Source organism: Tachypleus tridentatus, chromosome 6 (assembly GCF_004210375.1).
Source record: "Tachypleus tridentatus isolate NWPU-2018 chromosome 6, ASM421037v1, whole genome shotgun sequence".
In the NCBI taxonomy this organism is placed as follows: Eukaryota; Metazoa; Arthropoda; class Merostomata; order Xiphosura; family Limulidae; genus Tachypleus; species Tachypleus tridentatus.
The window spans coordinates 165,545,841-165,558,310 of NC_134830.1; the positions used below are offsets into that span (position 1 = coordinate 165,545,841).

General features: G+C 32.2%; 4 protein-coding genes across 5 annotated transcripts in view; 3 read left to right on the plus strand and 1 right to left on the minus strand.

Moving 5' to 3' along the window:
* Positions 1-2,411, plus strand: part of LOC143254356 (polycystin-2-like) — a 47,284-nt gene extending 44,873 nt beyond the window's left edge. For both annotated transcript variants that reach the window (XM_076509411.1, XM_076509410.1), the window contains one exon: positions 428-2,411. In XM_076509411.1, coding sequence (XP_076365526.1) covers positions 428-448 — 21 coding nt within the window. In that variant the 3' untranslated portion in view covers positions 449-2,411. The remainder of the gene's footprint in view (positions 1-427) is intronic.
* On the plus strand, positions 1,622-7,304 carry LOC143251803 (protein FAM200C-like). Its single transcript, XM_076503046.1, has 3 exons — positions 1,622-1,643; positions 6,328-6,611; positions 6,954-7,304. The coding sequence occupies exons 1-3, from the start codon at positions 1,622-1,624 to the stop codon at positions 7,302-7,304; spliced, it is 657 nt and encodes a 218-aa protein (XP_076359161.1).
* A 103-nt stretch (positions 7,305-7,407) lies between these two features.
* LOC143251804 (zinc finger BED domain-containing protein 5-like) lies at positions 7,408-7,944 on the plus strand. The gene has a single exon (XM_076503047.1). It carries the CDS (start codon positions 7,408-7,410, stop codon positions 7,942-7,944), a length of 537 nt encoding a protein of 178 aa, XP_076359162.1.
* A 2,332-nt stretch (positions 7,945-10,276) lies between these two features.
* The window catches only part of LOC143254368 (synaptotagmin-15-like), a 32,292-nt gene continuing 30,098 nt past the window's right edge, over positions 10,277-12,470 (minus strand). Inside the window, exon 10 of the mRNA XM_076509438.1 lies at positions 10,277-11,085. Within this exon, the coding sequence (XP_076365553.1) occupies positions 10,961-11,085 (125 nt within the window). The 3' untranslated portion in view covers positions 10,277-10,960. The remainder of the gene's footprint in view (positions 11,086-12,470) is intronic.

Below are 12,470 nucleotides of genomic sequence, written 5' to 3' on the forward strand. Positions count from 1 at the left end.
TATGTCAGTATGATGCTTGTTTATATGTTTTCCTCATAGTTTTACAGTGCAATGAATTTCTTGTATTGTTCTTACATCACATAATTCACCATTTTTGAACTTCTGGAAATAAGGACTGTTTCTATCCATCTATCCACATGCACACACTGTAGTACCTGTTGTATAGTTTATTGTGGTGTTGATGTGAGTTATTTATGTTTATTAATTAAAAATGTGGTAAACTATATTCATGTGTGTATGTTAATTTCTTATTGTTATAACTTATAATAATTGAACCTAATGCATGAATAGGCAAACTAGCATTATGTGTGTTTATGTAATACTTTTTGAAGTTTGGGGTTATAAAAAAAACAAAAACAAACAGAATATTAATATTTCGAAACAATAGTAATGCTGATTAGTTATTGACATTTTCTGTTTTTAATAGGCTAGGGGTGGCAGAGAGTAACATATCCAGTCGGAGAAAGACCAGGAAATGCATTTTGGAACAGCTGGTATACCAGTCGTTCTGAGATGCATTTTTATTTCAAGTGGGTTTCTCTCATCAGAAAGTCCAAGAAATGTATAGGGACCAGATTTGTGTTAAGTAGTAAAGAAAACAAAAATCATCTGTTCATATTATAGTATTATTACATAATTTCATCTCTTCTTTAGGGTATATCTCTTATTTGAAATACAAGAATGAAGAAGTGCATTAGTACTAGAGTTATTTTGATGATGTTGTTTTAAAAACTAAAGGTATTCATAGCACTGAATTATTGTCTTTTAAAAAGTAATGAACGTTGGTATAATTTGGTTTAACAATTTTTATTTTTTTTGGTCCTAGAAATCTTATATTGTTATAAGTTTGGAATTAAATACAGAAAAATCTGTTTTAAGAAACCTTTTAATAAGTTTATGTACTTACTTTTAAACAAGAATGCAAGGTTTGAGAATATGTGTTTCCATATGGTATTTGTAGATTCATTAACTTATCACATCTCTTGTAAAACATTACACCATTACACATAAATATTGTAAATGCAAAACAACTTAGATTACTATATTACTATCAGAATAACTTTCAAGTATCAGTTCTTGTGTATTTTTTGCACCTAAATCTCAGTGTTGCATCTACAAGCTAAATTTTGCCAAAATGTTTTTTATTTCACAACGTTCTTTATGTCATTCCAGTTTCCTAATATCTTATGTGCTATATGTAACACGTTTGATATTCTGTTATGTCCCATTCATTGTAAATAGCAATCGTAAAATGTAATTTCATGCAAACTTGTACTTGGTTCAAGGAGCTATTGCTGTTTTTTCAAGAATTTTCAGTCCTGGAACTTTTTATCAAAAGGTTTTTTTTTTTTTTGTCTAAGTTACAATCCACTAGTTGTAAAATGTTTTTCTGTAGTATAAAGTTTTTTAGTGTTATATTGGGCTAAATGAACATGCTTTCTATACTTGAAGCAAGAAAGATAAAAACTGGAAACTTGAAAAATCAATTAATATTAAGAAGTCCCGTGAAAGCAAGTTAATTATGCTGTCTCTTCCTTGTTAGTTGACTTCTCTTTTAATGTTCTATTACTTCATATATGCTCTTCGAGATTTTAAAATCCATTTAATAAATGTATTAATAATGGTAGCAGTATCTCTGAGAAGTTTGTGAAGATTACACTATAGTAAGAAAAGTTTAATTTGTCAGTTTTCAACTTATACCATAAAATAACTTTTTCTCCTCAGCTTTGTACTGAATTTTTCTGAATATTACATTCGAATATTAAATCAAAATTATACTTCTGTTGTTCCTTCCATTGTAATGAAGTGTTTTTACCAAAAGCATTAGCTAGTTGAAGACAGCAACAAATAAAGTTTTATCACAGATTTAATGTAATGCACACTGCATGTTAACATAGGATTTTAACTAACAGAACCTAGAGCACTGTTGAAGAAAGTGAATAAACTTGCCATAAAAACTTTATTCTAGAAGAATGAAACATATAATTTGTGAAAATTAAGACCATTAACTTATTTTCTGTATTTTTCAAAGCAAAAATGAACATTTCTGAATTTTGAAAGTCAACACCACTTTTAACACCACTCTCTTTTTAACCTTATACAGTTGTGTATGTTCTAACCACAAATTAAAGTAGTAATAATTTTCTGTTCATTATGAGGATGTTGAAATAAGACCATAAAAGAATTTGTTAGTAAACCATATTTCTTATGATTAGAATCTCGTATCTTTTAATGTTTTATTTCATGGCCTATCACGTTTTCACAAATGTGAATTGCATTCTATCTGTTGATATATTTTGAAATTTAGTTTTCAAATCTTCTGTTACAAGTGTTACTGTTTGCAGTGGTACTTTTCAGTGCACTTGTAAATTGGCTGTGTGAATAAAGATGTCGTGCATTTAAAGCATTGATTTTGGAAATAGTTTGTGCTTACTTGAGAAAGAAAACAGTTTGTGGTTAGCAAAACAAAGTAATAAGTACAGTATATGCTTTAAATTAGCAACACATTGAAGCCAAGTGCATACTGGGGAGAAAAACATTTATACACTTGAAGTTTGGCTGTTGTATATACTGTTTGAACAACTGCAACTCTGTGTCATAAAATGAAGGTGGAACTGATTTGAAGATACAGTTACAGCTGATGAAAAGAGCTGACAGAATTTAGATACAATCATTTTATTGAAATGCAAAATTGTGAAGTTCCAAGGTAGGAGAGAAAATACGATAACATCAGACATCTATGAATTAATTAAACAAACTATTGTCTGATTGTTTTTGATGATTATGGTGATTTGTTTAAATATTCTCAAACTCTTTCACTGATATCACTGAAAATGTTTTATTGTTATATTTATAACTACACTTATTGTACTGTACAAGACTGACATCCAATTAACGAATTTTACTCTTCTGCTTTGTAATATTTAAACAAGAGTCAATCAGTGGCTGAACATAAAGTATGTGTCTCCAACGTTGTTACATGTAGAGAAAAACTTTCTCGGTTTCGACTCCAAAGTTATGATATAAATAACTAAGACTCTTATTTTCTAGCATGTTGCTAAAGTGTAGCAAATATATCAAAGATAATGTTATTTTAATATTGGGTACAGAAGGCAGAGATTAAACGTGAAATTAATGACAAAAAACGTACGTGTATTGAAAGGTATATTTCACATACCTGATTACTTAATAAATGTCAGATCTTTGTTAAACTTTTTATTGTCACATTTTTGGTAATTTTACTTTGTAAGAAAGTACTCAACAACCTCATTTTCCATTAAATATTGAATCCGTTCTGACAAGAAGTTTGGATTTGGTTTGATTTTTGAATTTCGTGCAAAGCTACCCGAGAGCTATCTGCGTTAGCTGCCCCTAATTTAGCAGTGTAAGACTAGAGGGAAGGCAGCTAGTCATCACCACCCACCACTAACTCTTGGGCTACTCTTTTACTAATGAATAGTGGGATTGACCGTCATATTATAACGCCCCCACGGCTTTAAGGGCAACCATGTTTGATGCGACGTGGATTCGAACCCGCGACCCTCGGATTATGATTCGAATGTCTTAACGCACCTGGCCAAGCCGGGCCCTATCTTTGATAAGTGATTATATAAAACCCTCATTAGAGTGAGTAGTTTTTAGAAGAAAAAAGATTTATTTCACTCTCTCTCTCTCTATGTGTGTGTGTGTGTGTGTTTTGTGTATTTATGAAATGAATCGTAAATGGTAAGTCTAACTGAGCGCTTCCTGATGATTTATTCATTAAGTCCCCTTTAGAAAAAAAACACATCATTCCAAATTACGAGAAACACATAAAGCTGAAGTTGAACAGCGAGACTGTTAATATCACATTTGTTGCTATTCCATACAACAACATTCCATCTTCATATAGACTCGGGGGGGGGAGTACAAACACAAGTCATGATAACAAGTTTGAGTGAGTGAGCACAATGTGTGGATTTAGTTCTACACTTCTAAACTCCACTCTTCTTGTTGTCTATGTTTGCTCCATTGTTGTCCATCATGTCTTCAAGATTATAATTCTAGTTCTTGAAGTCGTAACTTTGTTACGCCATCAACGTCGAATCTTTCATTCCAATGATTCGCATAAAATGTTCTCTAATATTTATCATAATCTACTTTGACGAATTGAACAATCATTGTCACGTGTCTTTTTGTGACAGTAACCAAAGTACAGTCCAATACATTGGAGTAGCACTTTTCAATTTTTTATAAAGCTAATGAATATTGTGAATGCTTTTACCAACTACCAGCTACATGAATTTATATTTAATTCTTTTCTAAGTTGGATGAAGAGAAACAAAAGTTTCTGACCACCTCAGGTTATCTTTCAGGCTCCACAATTTTTTTTTTTGAGGCTTCTAAAATTTTAACCCAATTTCCTGATTTTTTTTAAAGATAATGGTATGCTGTATTCTTACCTTTTGTCGTTTGTTTTCATTACAGCAATAAACATGTTAAAATACTTGAGGCAGTTATCATTCTTTAATACGTTTTGAAGTTTATCGAAGTGGAAGACACTTTTTATCTAAATAACAAGTCTCTTACTAATGATTGGCTTAGATTTAGTTGCAAGCCAATTTTTCCAAACAATGGTTTATGCCTCTCCTAGACATGTTTCTTGCTCGTTTTCAGTTATTAAAGTTTTTTTTTTTGAAAACTATATATAGTCTCATGTTTGTTTAATGTTTGCTGTGTGGGGTTTAGCTACACTGATATCCACCAGAAAAGTGTCTACAAAATTCTGGTTCTAAAGATTTTATAGATAAAATAATTGCGAACTTGAACGACAAAAGATGGAACAAAAATCAAACAAATTTCAGTAACTGGTCTGGACTCTGTTTTACCGTAATCCTTTTAAAGTACAACTTTTTATCAACGATGAAATTCGTGACAACATTAGCCTATGCAAAAGAAACCACTATGCTGGATCTAATAAAAAAGAAACTCGTCGCACTAGGCCTGCGCATTCTGTAACTGAGGTTTAATTAAACATTTTAACAAAAACGGCAAAATAGTTTTATAAAATGATAAAATGAATTTAAATCAAAGTACAGGAACTTAATCACACTATAAAAACTAAAAATATAAATGGTATCGAATTTTGAACGTCGACGGATTTATTGATGACAAACTCAGTTAAAATACGAAATTCATTTAAGCCTTTTTTCCATTTGGTGAAGGCGTGAAATAAAGACAAGAATTCATTGAAGTTTCAAGGTGATATGCTGAATAACCAAAGACATCAGAAACGATCGACTTATTATCAAAATTCAGTTTGTTATTGCTGAAACGTTTTTTCACTGCTTCAAAGTTAACTAATTCCTCATATTTTGGCCCTGGTTAAAGAACTCGACTCGTAATCTTAGGGTCCCTGGTTCGAATCCTCGTCACACCAAACATATTCGCCTTTTCAGCCGCGGGGGCGTTATAAAGTGAAGGTCAATTCCACTGTTCGTTGGTAAAAGAGTAGCCTAAGAGTTGGCGGTGGGTGGTGATGACTAGCTGCCTTCCCTCTAGTCTTGCACTAAATTAGGGTCGGCTAGCGTAGATAGCCCTCGTGTAGCTTTGCGCAAAATTAAAAAAACAAACAACCAATCCTCATCTTTTATAAACTCACTAGCACTATCTCATTTATTATCACTTTTAAATTTACGTTTCATATTATCGTTTTTAGATGCTTTCAGTACTTTAAATAATTCTTCACATATTTTCCAATAAAAGCGTTACGTTTCATTCCTATTTCCTTGCAACTTTACTTCCAATACTGAGCATCAAACAGGTAATGTCAACCATCCTACATTTTGTGATTAAACACATATATAAGTCCACTAATTACAATAACTGAAGAAACAATAACAAAAATACTCCACATTTTATTTCGATTTTGTACTCCCTCAAATAGCTTTTATTTATGTCGAATTTTGCGCAAAATTACCCAAGAGTTATCTGCGTCAGCCGTCCCTAATTTTGAAGTGATAAACTAAAGCAGGGGTTCTCAACCAGGGGGAAATTTCCCTCGAGGGAATTTTAGGGTTTCAGGGGGAAAATTGGGACCACAGATTGGCAGACTCGAACTGTTGGAATTTTGATTTTTTCTACACTTTATTGAATAAAGTGTGATGTCCTGTGGATTATGTACAATCTGTAGAATTGTTGTTTGTTTTTATTTTATTCTGTAACATTTAATAACGTTTACTGAATGTCACAGATTAAATTAAATATAAAGACAAATATTTCACTTTTTATCTGTGTAAATATTCAATTTATAGTTATCTTTGACTTTTTATTGTTTTTTAATCACAGAATTTGGATTCATTATAAGTGTCAAAAAAAGAGGATACGGTGGTTCATATATTCAATGTGGATTCATATCCATCATCATCAATGGAGAAGAAAGACCTCGATGTGTCATTTATTGCAAAGCTTTGTCAACTGATTTTATGAAACCAACAAAGTTGAAGCAGCATTTGCAGAATGTTCATCCTCAACACAAGGACAAGGGCAAAAGCTTTTTCGAACGTCATGGGAATGTTTTCAAAAAGACGAAGCTGGATTTAACAGGGGAATTCCAAGAAATGAACCAAAAGGTTATTGAAGTTTCTTATGTAGTAGCACTGGAGATAGCAAAGCAGAAAAAAAAAACCCACATACAATTGGGGAAACTTTGATCAAACCTTGCGCTCTCAAAATGGTGGAAATTGTCTTTGGAAATGGATTGGAGAAAAACTTGCAACAGTTTCACTATCAAACAGTACCGTTCAAAGGAGAATCAGCAACATGGCCATTGACATCAAGGATCAAGTTGTGCAGGAGTTCAAGTCTGCAGCATTTGGCTTATTTTCAATTCAACTTGATGAATCGATGATGTTGCATTGTGTTCCCAGTTGCTGGTATTTGCAAGATATGTTCACTCAGGTTCATTTAAATAGGAGTTTCTTTTTCGTTCTCCTCTTGAAACGACTATCAAGGCCTCAGATATTTTGGAAAATGTTTCATTTTTCTTCATTTTGTGGGATAATGTCTGTGGGTGTTGTACAGATGGAGCATCGGCTATGTTATGGACAATATCTGGATTTCAAGTGTGTATGAAAAAGCGAGTTCCGAAAAATGAGAGGCATTCAAAAACACTTTCAGTTCCACAAGAGAAGGATTTGGATCAAACAATTCAAATTGTGAATTTTGTCAAAGGAAAAGCTCTCAACTTACAACTTTTCAAGCAGTTATGTACTGACAAGGATGCAAGCCATAATCTGCTTCTTTTCCACACAAATGTTCGATGACTTTCAAGAGGAAATATAACTGAGCAAGTATTTGAGCTTAGAGATGAGCTCAAATTATTTTTTGAAGTTTAGGGTAAGATGGAATTTTTTGCTTGGCTGGATGATGAGGAATGGATCATGCGCCTTGCCTATTTGGTTGATATTTTTGAATCTTCAGATGCAAGGAAGAAATACAAACATCATAAAATTCATGGATTCCTTAAAATATTTCATGACGAAGCTGAAAAATTGGAAGAGAAAAGTTAAGGTAAAAAATGTTGCAACGTTTGAGAAACTCTCATCAATTCTTGTTACTGGTGGTAAAGAGAAAGTGCTTCCAGAATTTGGAAAAAAAAATGAAATTTTGCAGCATTTGACAGCACTGGAAAATGAATTCAGCCGATATTTTCCTGAACTCAGTAATGATGAGTTGGATTTAGTGCGAAATCCATTTAAATTTTCAGTTGAAAAAGTTTCTGATGATTGTCAGGATGAATTTTTGGTGCTGAAGATTGATTCGGGAGCAAGAGATATGTTTAATGAGAAATCGATCACAGAATTTTGGCCCTTGATGTGCGATTCCTGTCCAAAAGTAGCAGAAAGAGCTATCCATGCATTGCTTCCATTTGTGTCAACATATCTTTGTAAGTTAGACTTGTAAACTCTGTTGCAAATGAAAACTAGGCAACGAAGTAGACTGGATGTTGAAAATGACTTACGTTGTGCCCTCCACGCATCCAAGAATTAGCAAAGAGAAAACAGTTACAAGTTTCTCATTGACTGTGATTTTCATCAGAATAAAATGAATTACAATACCCTGGTATTCTGTTGAACTCTTTGTTCATTGAAGTATGCGTCAGTAACTTTAGCCTGTTAAGTTATTAGTTATGAATATGAAAAAAACTACTTGTATTCAAGTTTTAAAATCCATCAACATTTTCTACTAATGTGAAACTACATTATAAAAATAATCCAAGTAAATATATATGTAATAGCATAGTAAAAAATCAAAAAAAATCGATAATATATACATATTATTTGGAATGCACCTTTTGAGTCAGACAATCTTTGAAAGGGGGAATGACATTTTATTCTGACATATGGCGAAAAGGGTGCATGGTGCAAAAAAGGTTGAGAACCACTGAACTACAGGAAAGATAACTGGCAACTCTTGAGTTATCCTTTACCAATGAATAGTGATTTCACCATCAGATTATGAAGTACTCTTTTAGAGCGAGCATATTCGAACCTGCAAGAGAGAGTCGAGCACCCCAAATACCAACCACTATATTAGGCCATTACTAAGAGAAAGGAAACATTGTCATATATGTTAGGCAGAACTACTTACAGGGGCATTCGTTGGGGTGCTCGACTCGTACTCTGAGGATTCGAACCCCCGTCACATCAAATATGCTTGCCCTTTCAGTCTTTGGGACGTTATAATGTGAAGGTTAATCCCACTATTCGTTGGTAAAAGAGTAGTCTTAAAGTTGGTGGTGGATGGTGATAACCAGCTGCCTTTCGTCTAGTCTTACACTGTTAAATTAGGGACGGCAGGCGTAAATAACCTACGTGTAATTTTGCGCGAAACTCAAAACAAACAAACAGTAATCACGTAACACTATGTGTAGGTTCACTAATGACATCACCTTTAAATATTTATATTTAAATTTTAGGACATTTTTACATCGATTAATGGATCAAAAACAATAAGAGTAATTTTTTTTCCTACTAGGAGAGTAATAGTTTCCAGGAAAGCATGGTTAGACATTAATGTTACAAAAAAAAAAAACACATCAAAATCCATAGAATTTCTAATAAAAACATGTTGGACTTGGAGGTAGAATCAGTATTCACATAGCAGAAAACAATTCTTAAAATTTTTATACGACTTTCGAAATACACCTTAGAAAGCTTTGAATATTTGAAATGGTGTGTTCAAAAGTATAATTTGAATTATAATTTTCATATTTTATTTTAGTACTGGACCAGTTTTAATAAGTTGCTGTTTTAGTTCCGATTTCAAGTACCGAGAAGTGAAATAGCAGAAAATAGAACATAGATCAAAATTACATAATTTTAGATTATTTTTAAAAATTGTTTAATGTTATATGTAAAAGTTGACGCACGTGTTTGTGTTGAACCATTCAATGATTTGATTTACCACTTTATAACACATCATATACCTTATGAATATGACACAGTATTGCTGGAAGTGCATAATTTTGAATTATTGAGGATTACAGTTAGAAGCTGCATTTAAGAAAAATAAAAATCGCAGTCTAACGTTCACTGAAATAACATTGAATTTTGTCGCAATAGGGCGTGTGTGTGTTTTTTATAGAAAAGCCACATCGGGTTATCTGCTGAAACCACAGAGGTGAATCGAACCGTGAATTTGAGCGTTGTAAATCCGTAGGTTTACCTCTGTACCAGCGGGGGACGTCATAAGAATAACAAAAGAATAAACGTATGTTTTTTTACCTTTAACGCATAACCTTTCCTCTATTATTATTGTGTGTATGACAGATTATTTTAAGCAACGTTGCTTAAAATTTCGATTTTAGATTTGTTTTTCCCTTTATAGGTTTTGGTGTTTAAAGAAAAGAACAAAGACTGGCATTTAGTTTTTGTTAAATTACCACCTGTGTTGTTAACAAATGTTAAAAATGGATTTGTACTGTTGCAAAAACGTGCGTTTAAGTATATCGTCCTTTCATAGTCGAAAACCGAATAATTACGAGAAGCATAATTTTTAAATGATGGCAAAGCCTAAGTTTTAAGTTATCAACCTGAATATTCATGAAACTAGATTGCAAGACCAATAAAAACAATTTATTTGTAATATAGATCGATTATTGTACCAATACATGTTTTTTCAGTTTTTGTCTTTTGAACGCTAAAATGCACAATTATAAACTAACGTAGAATAAAATTGTTTTAAAGATTATTTTCATTCACAGGAAAAAATATAAGGAACTGATTTTCTTGGTAAAATTGATAATGGCTATGTTTAAGTATCATAATTTCTAATAAATTCATTCAAGTACTGATTACAAGTCCAGCAATAACTTTTGTATATATATGTACACACATTCACATATATATATAATTCTATCGCAAACTAATCATATTATTACAATTTAACGAAGAATTACGTATTCTTCTGCCGCAAAATTGGAACTCACAGTCAATTTTAATTATTTAGTGATAATTCGATATCGAACATTCTCGATAAGTCTCACGTAAAACACAAACTTGATTATTCTAACTGTATTTTTTTACAATAAAAATACTTATTTCCCTTACTACATGTCTCAACCGGAATAACTGATATATTAAAGAAAACTTGTTGGTGGCAGATGTGAAGTTAACGTTACTATGATGTTCTTTGTTGTTTTTTTTTATTCTGTCACCAATATCTTTTAAGTTTATCGGATTTACACATCAAAAAACACGTTATACAATGTAACGTACACATATTATATAATATACATATAGCATACTTTATGTTTTGTTGTGATATGCTTGTACGTTTCATTTTATATATTTATTCATTTTTAGACTTAAGTAGTTTCATTCAACTACCATAAACTTCATAGACACAGTGCAAAACAACCAATCGAAACATTTCAGAAGATTACGGACTCCAGAAATGACTAGTTTTATACTGTCTATTATGTTAATTTGTGCCAATAACGCACCTGGCGGTGATTTCCTGCTAACATCTCATTCCAGTGATCTAAGGCTTTTCCTCTGGCAAACATATAAGAACCAAGGACAGTTCTTCCCAGACATTTATCTGAAATATTAATAAAATAACAGTAAGCAAAACGAAAATTCTATCGCACTCCCAAAATCACTGGGGTCCTTTTTAACTGATGATTATGAGTTTAAAAATTCAAAAGCGATTTTTGTTTTCACTTTGTAGCTTTGTTTTCGTTTATTACAAATTCGTTGCCTTTTCTTTTAATGCAACTTGAATGTATCCCAGGGTACAGAAAAAGAATAAACTCATGTATACAAATGGAAGATTTGATTAAAACAATTAGATTAGTGAAGAAATTATGAGCAGCACTGAAACGTTAACTTCGTACATTTTGAGTGTTCGCTAGGCATGAGCATACCAGCTTGCTTCATAAAAGTATTATATTTTGAAATATGGTTACAATAATTTAACCCTTTCAGAACTACCTGTTAAAGTATTAAATATACTTCATCACAAAATGTGATTTTCGTGATATTCATTTAATATATAAGAAAAAAAAAAGAATGTAAACCGTAACGAGTACAAATGGTTACGACCTTGGTCATATAGACCTATGCAGTATTCAAATGAATAATCACTAGTTCTGTAAGGAAATTTTGTTTCTAATTTCAACCATCTAGACATTTCCTGAACTTGGTTTTCGTAGTTCAAAGGTCACGCTGAACGATTGGATGATGATTTAATTATTTTTTCTGCTAATGTTTAAAGCCGATCACAAATATTATCAGCAAAAAAGGAGATGAAACCGTAGTAATTCAAAATAAAAACAAAAAATAATGTATTTATTTTATAAATGTTACACAAAATGACGTGGGCATTCTTATAATTTATTTTTATTTTAGCTTCGGAAAGCAATCACCTTCCCACAACTGTATGCAGGCAGCAAAGGGTGATATAGATATGTAACGTTGTGCGCTTGAGCAACGAGATCTCGCTCTTTCAATTTCTAATCTTCTTATGTGAGACTAGCGGACTGGATGTTAAGAGTGGTAGACGGTGTATCCCCACAGCAATGTACGTCCTTCTTTTTCAGCCACCTCCAAAACCTAGGATACATTTTATAATTCCACGTTGCAGCTTGTACCTTAGGATATTTTGTTTAAAAATGCAGCGAATTTTATTTAATGTTAACGTGTTTTGTTTTGGCTTAAAGATTTATGGTTATAATATAATTAATCAGAGGTTGGGATTTGCTGGTTTTAGCACAGCCCTTCCTCATGATTTTGTTCACTTATTTATCTTCATTCAAATATAATTATCTAATTTTACTAAAATACATATAACCGTATCAGACTAATAGACAGTGTATCGCCACCGCAATGTGGGTCCTACTTCCACAGTCACCTCCCAAACAAACCTAAGTTATATTTTATAATCCCACGTTGTAACTTGTACCCTAGGATCTTTCTAAAAATATG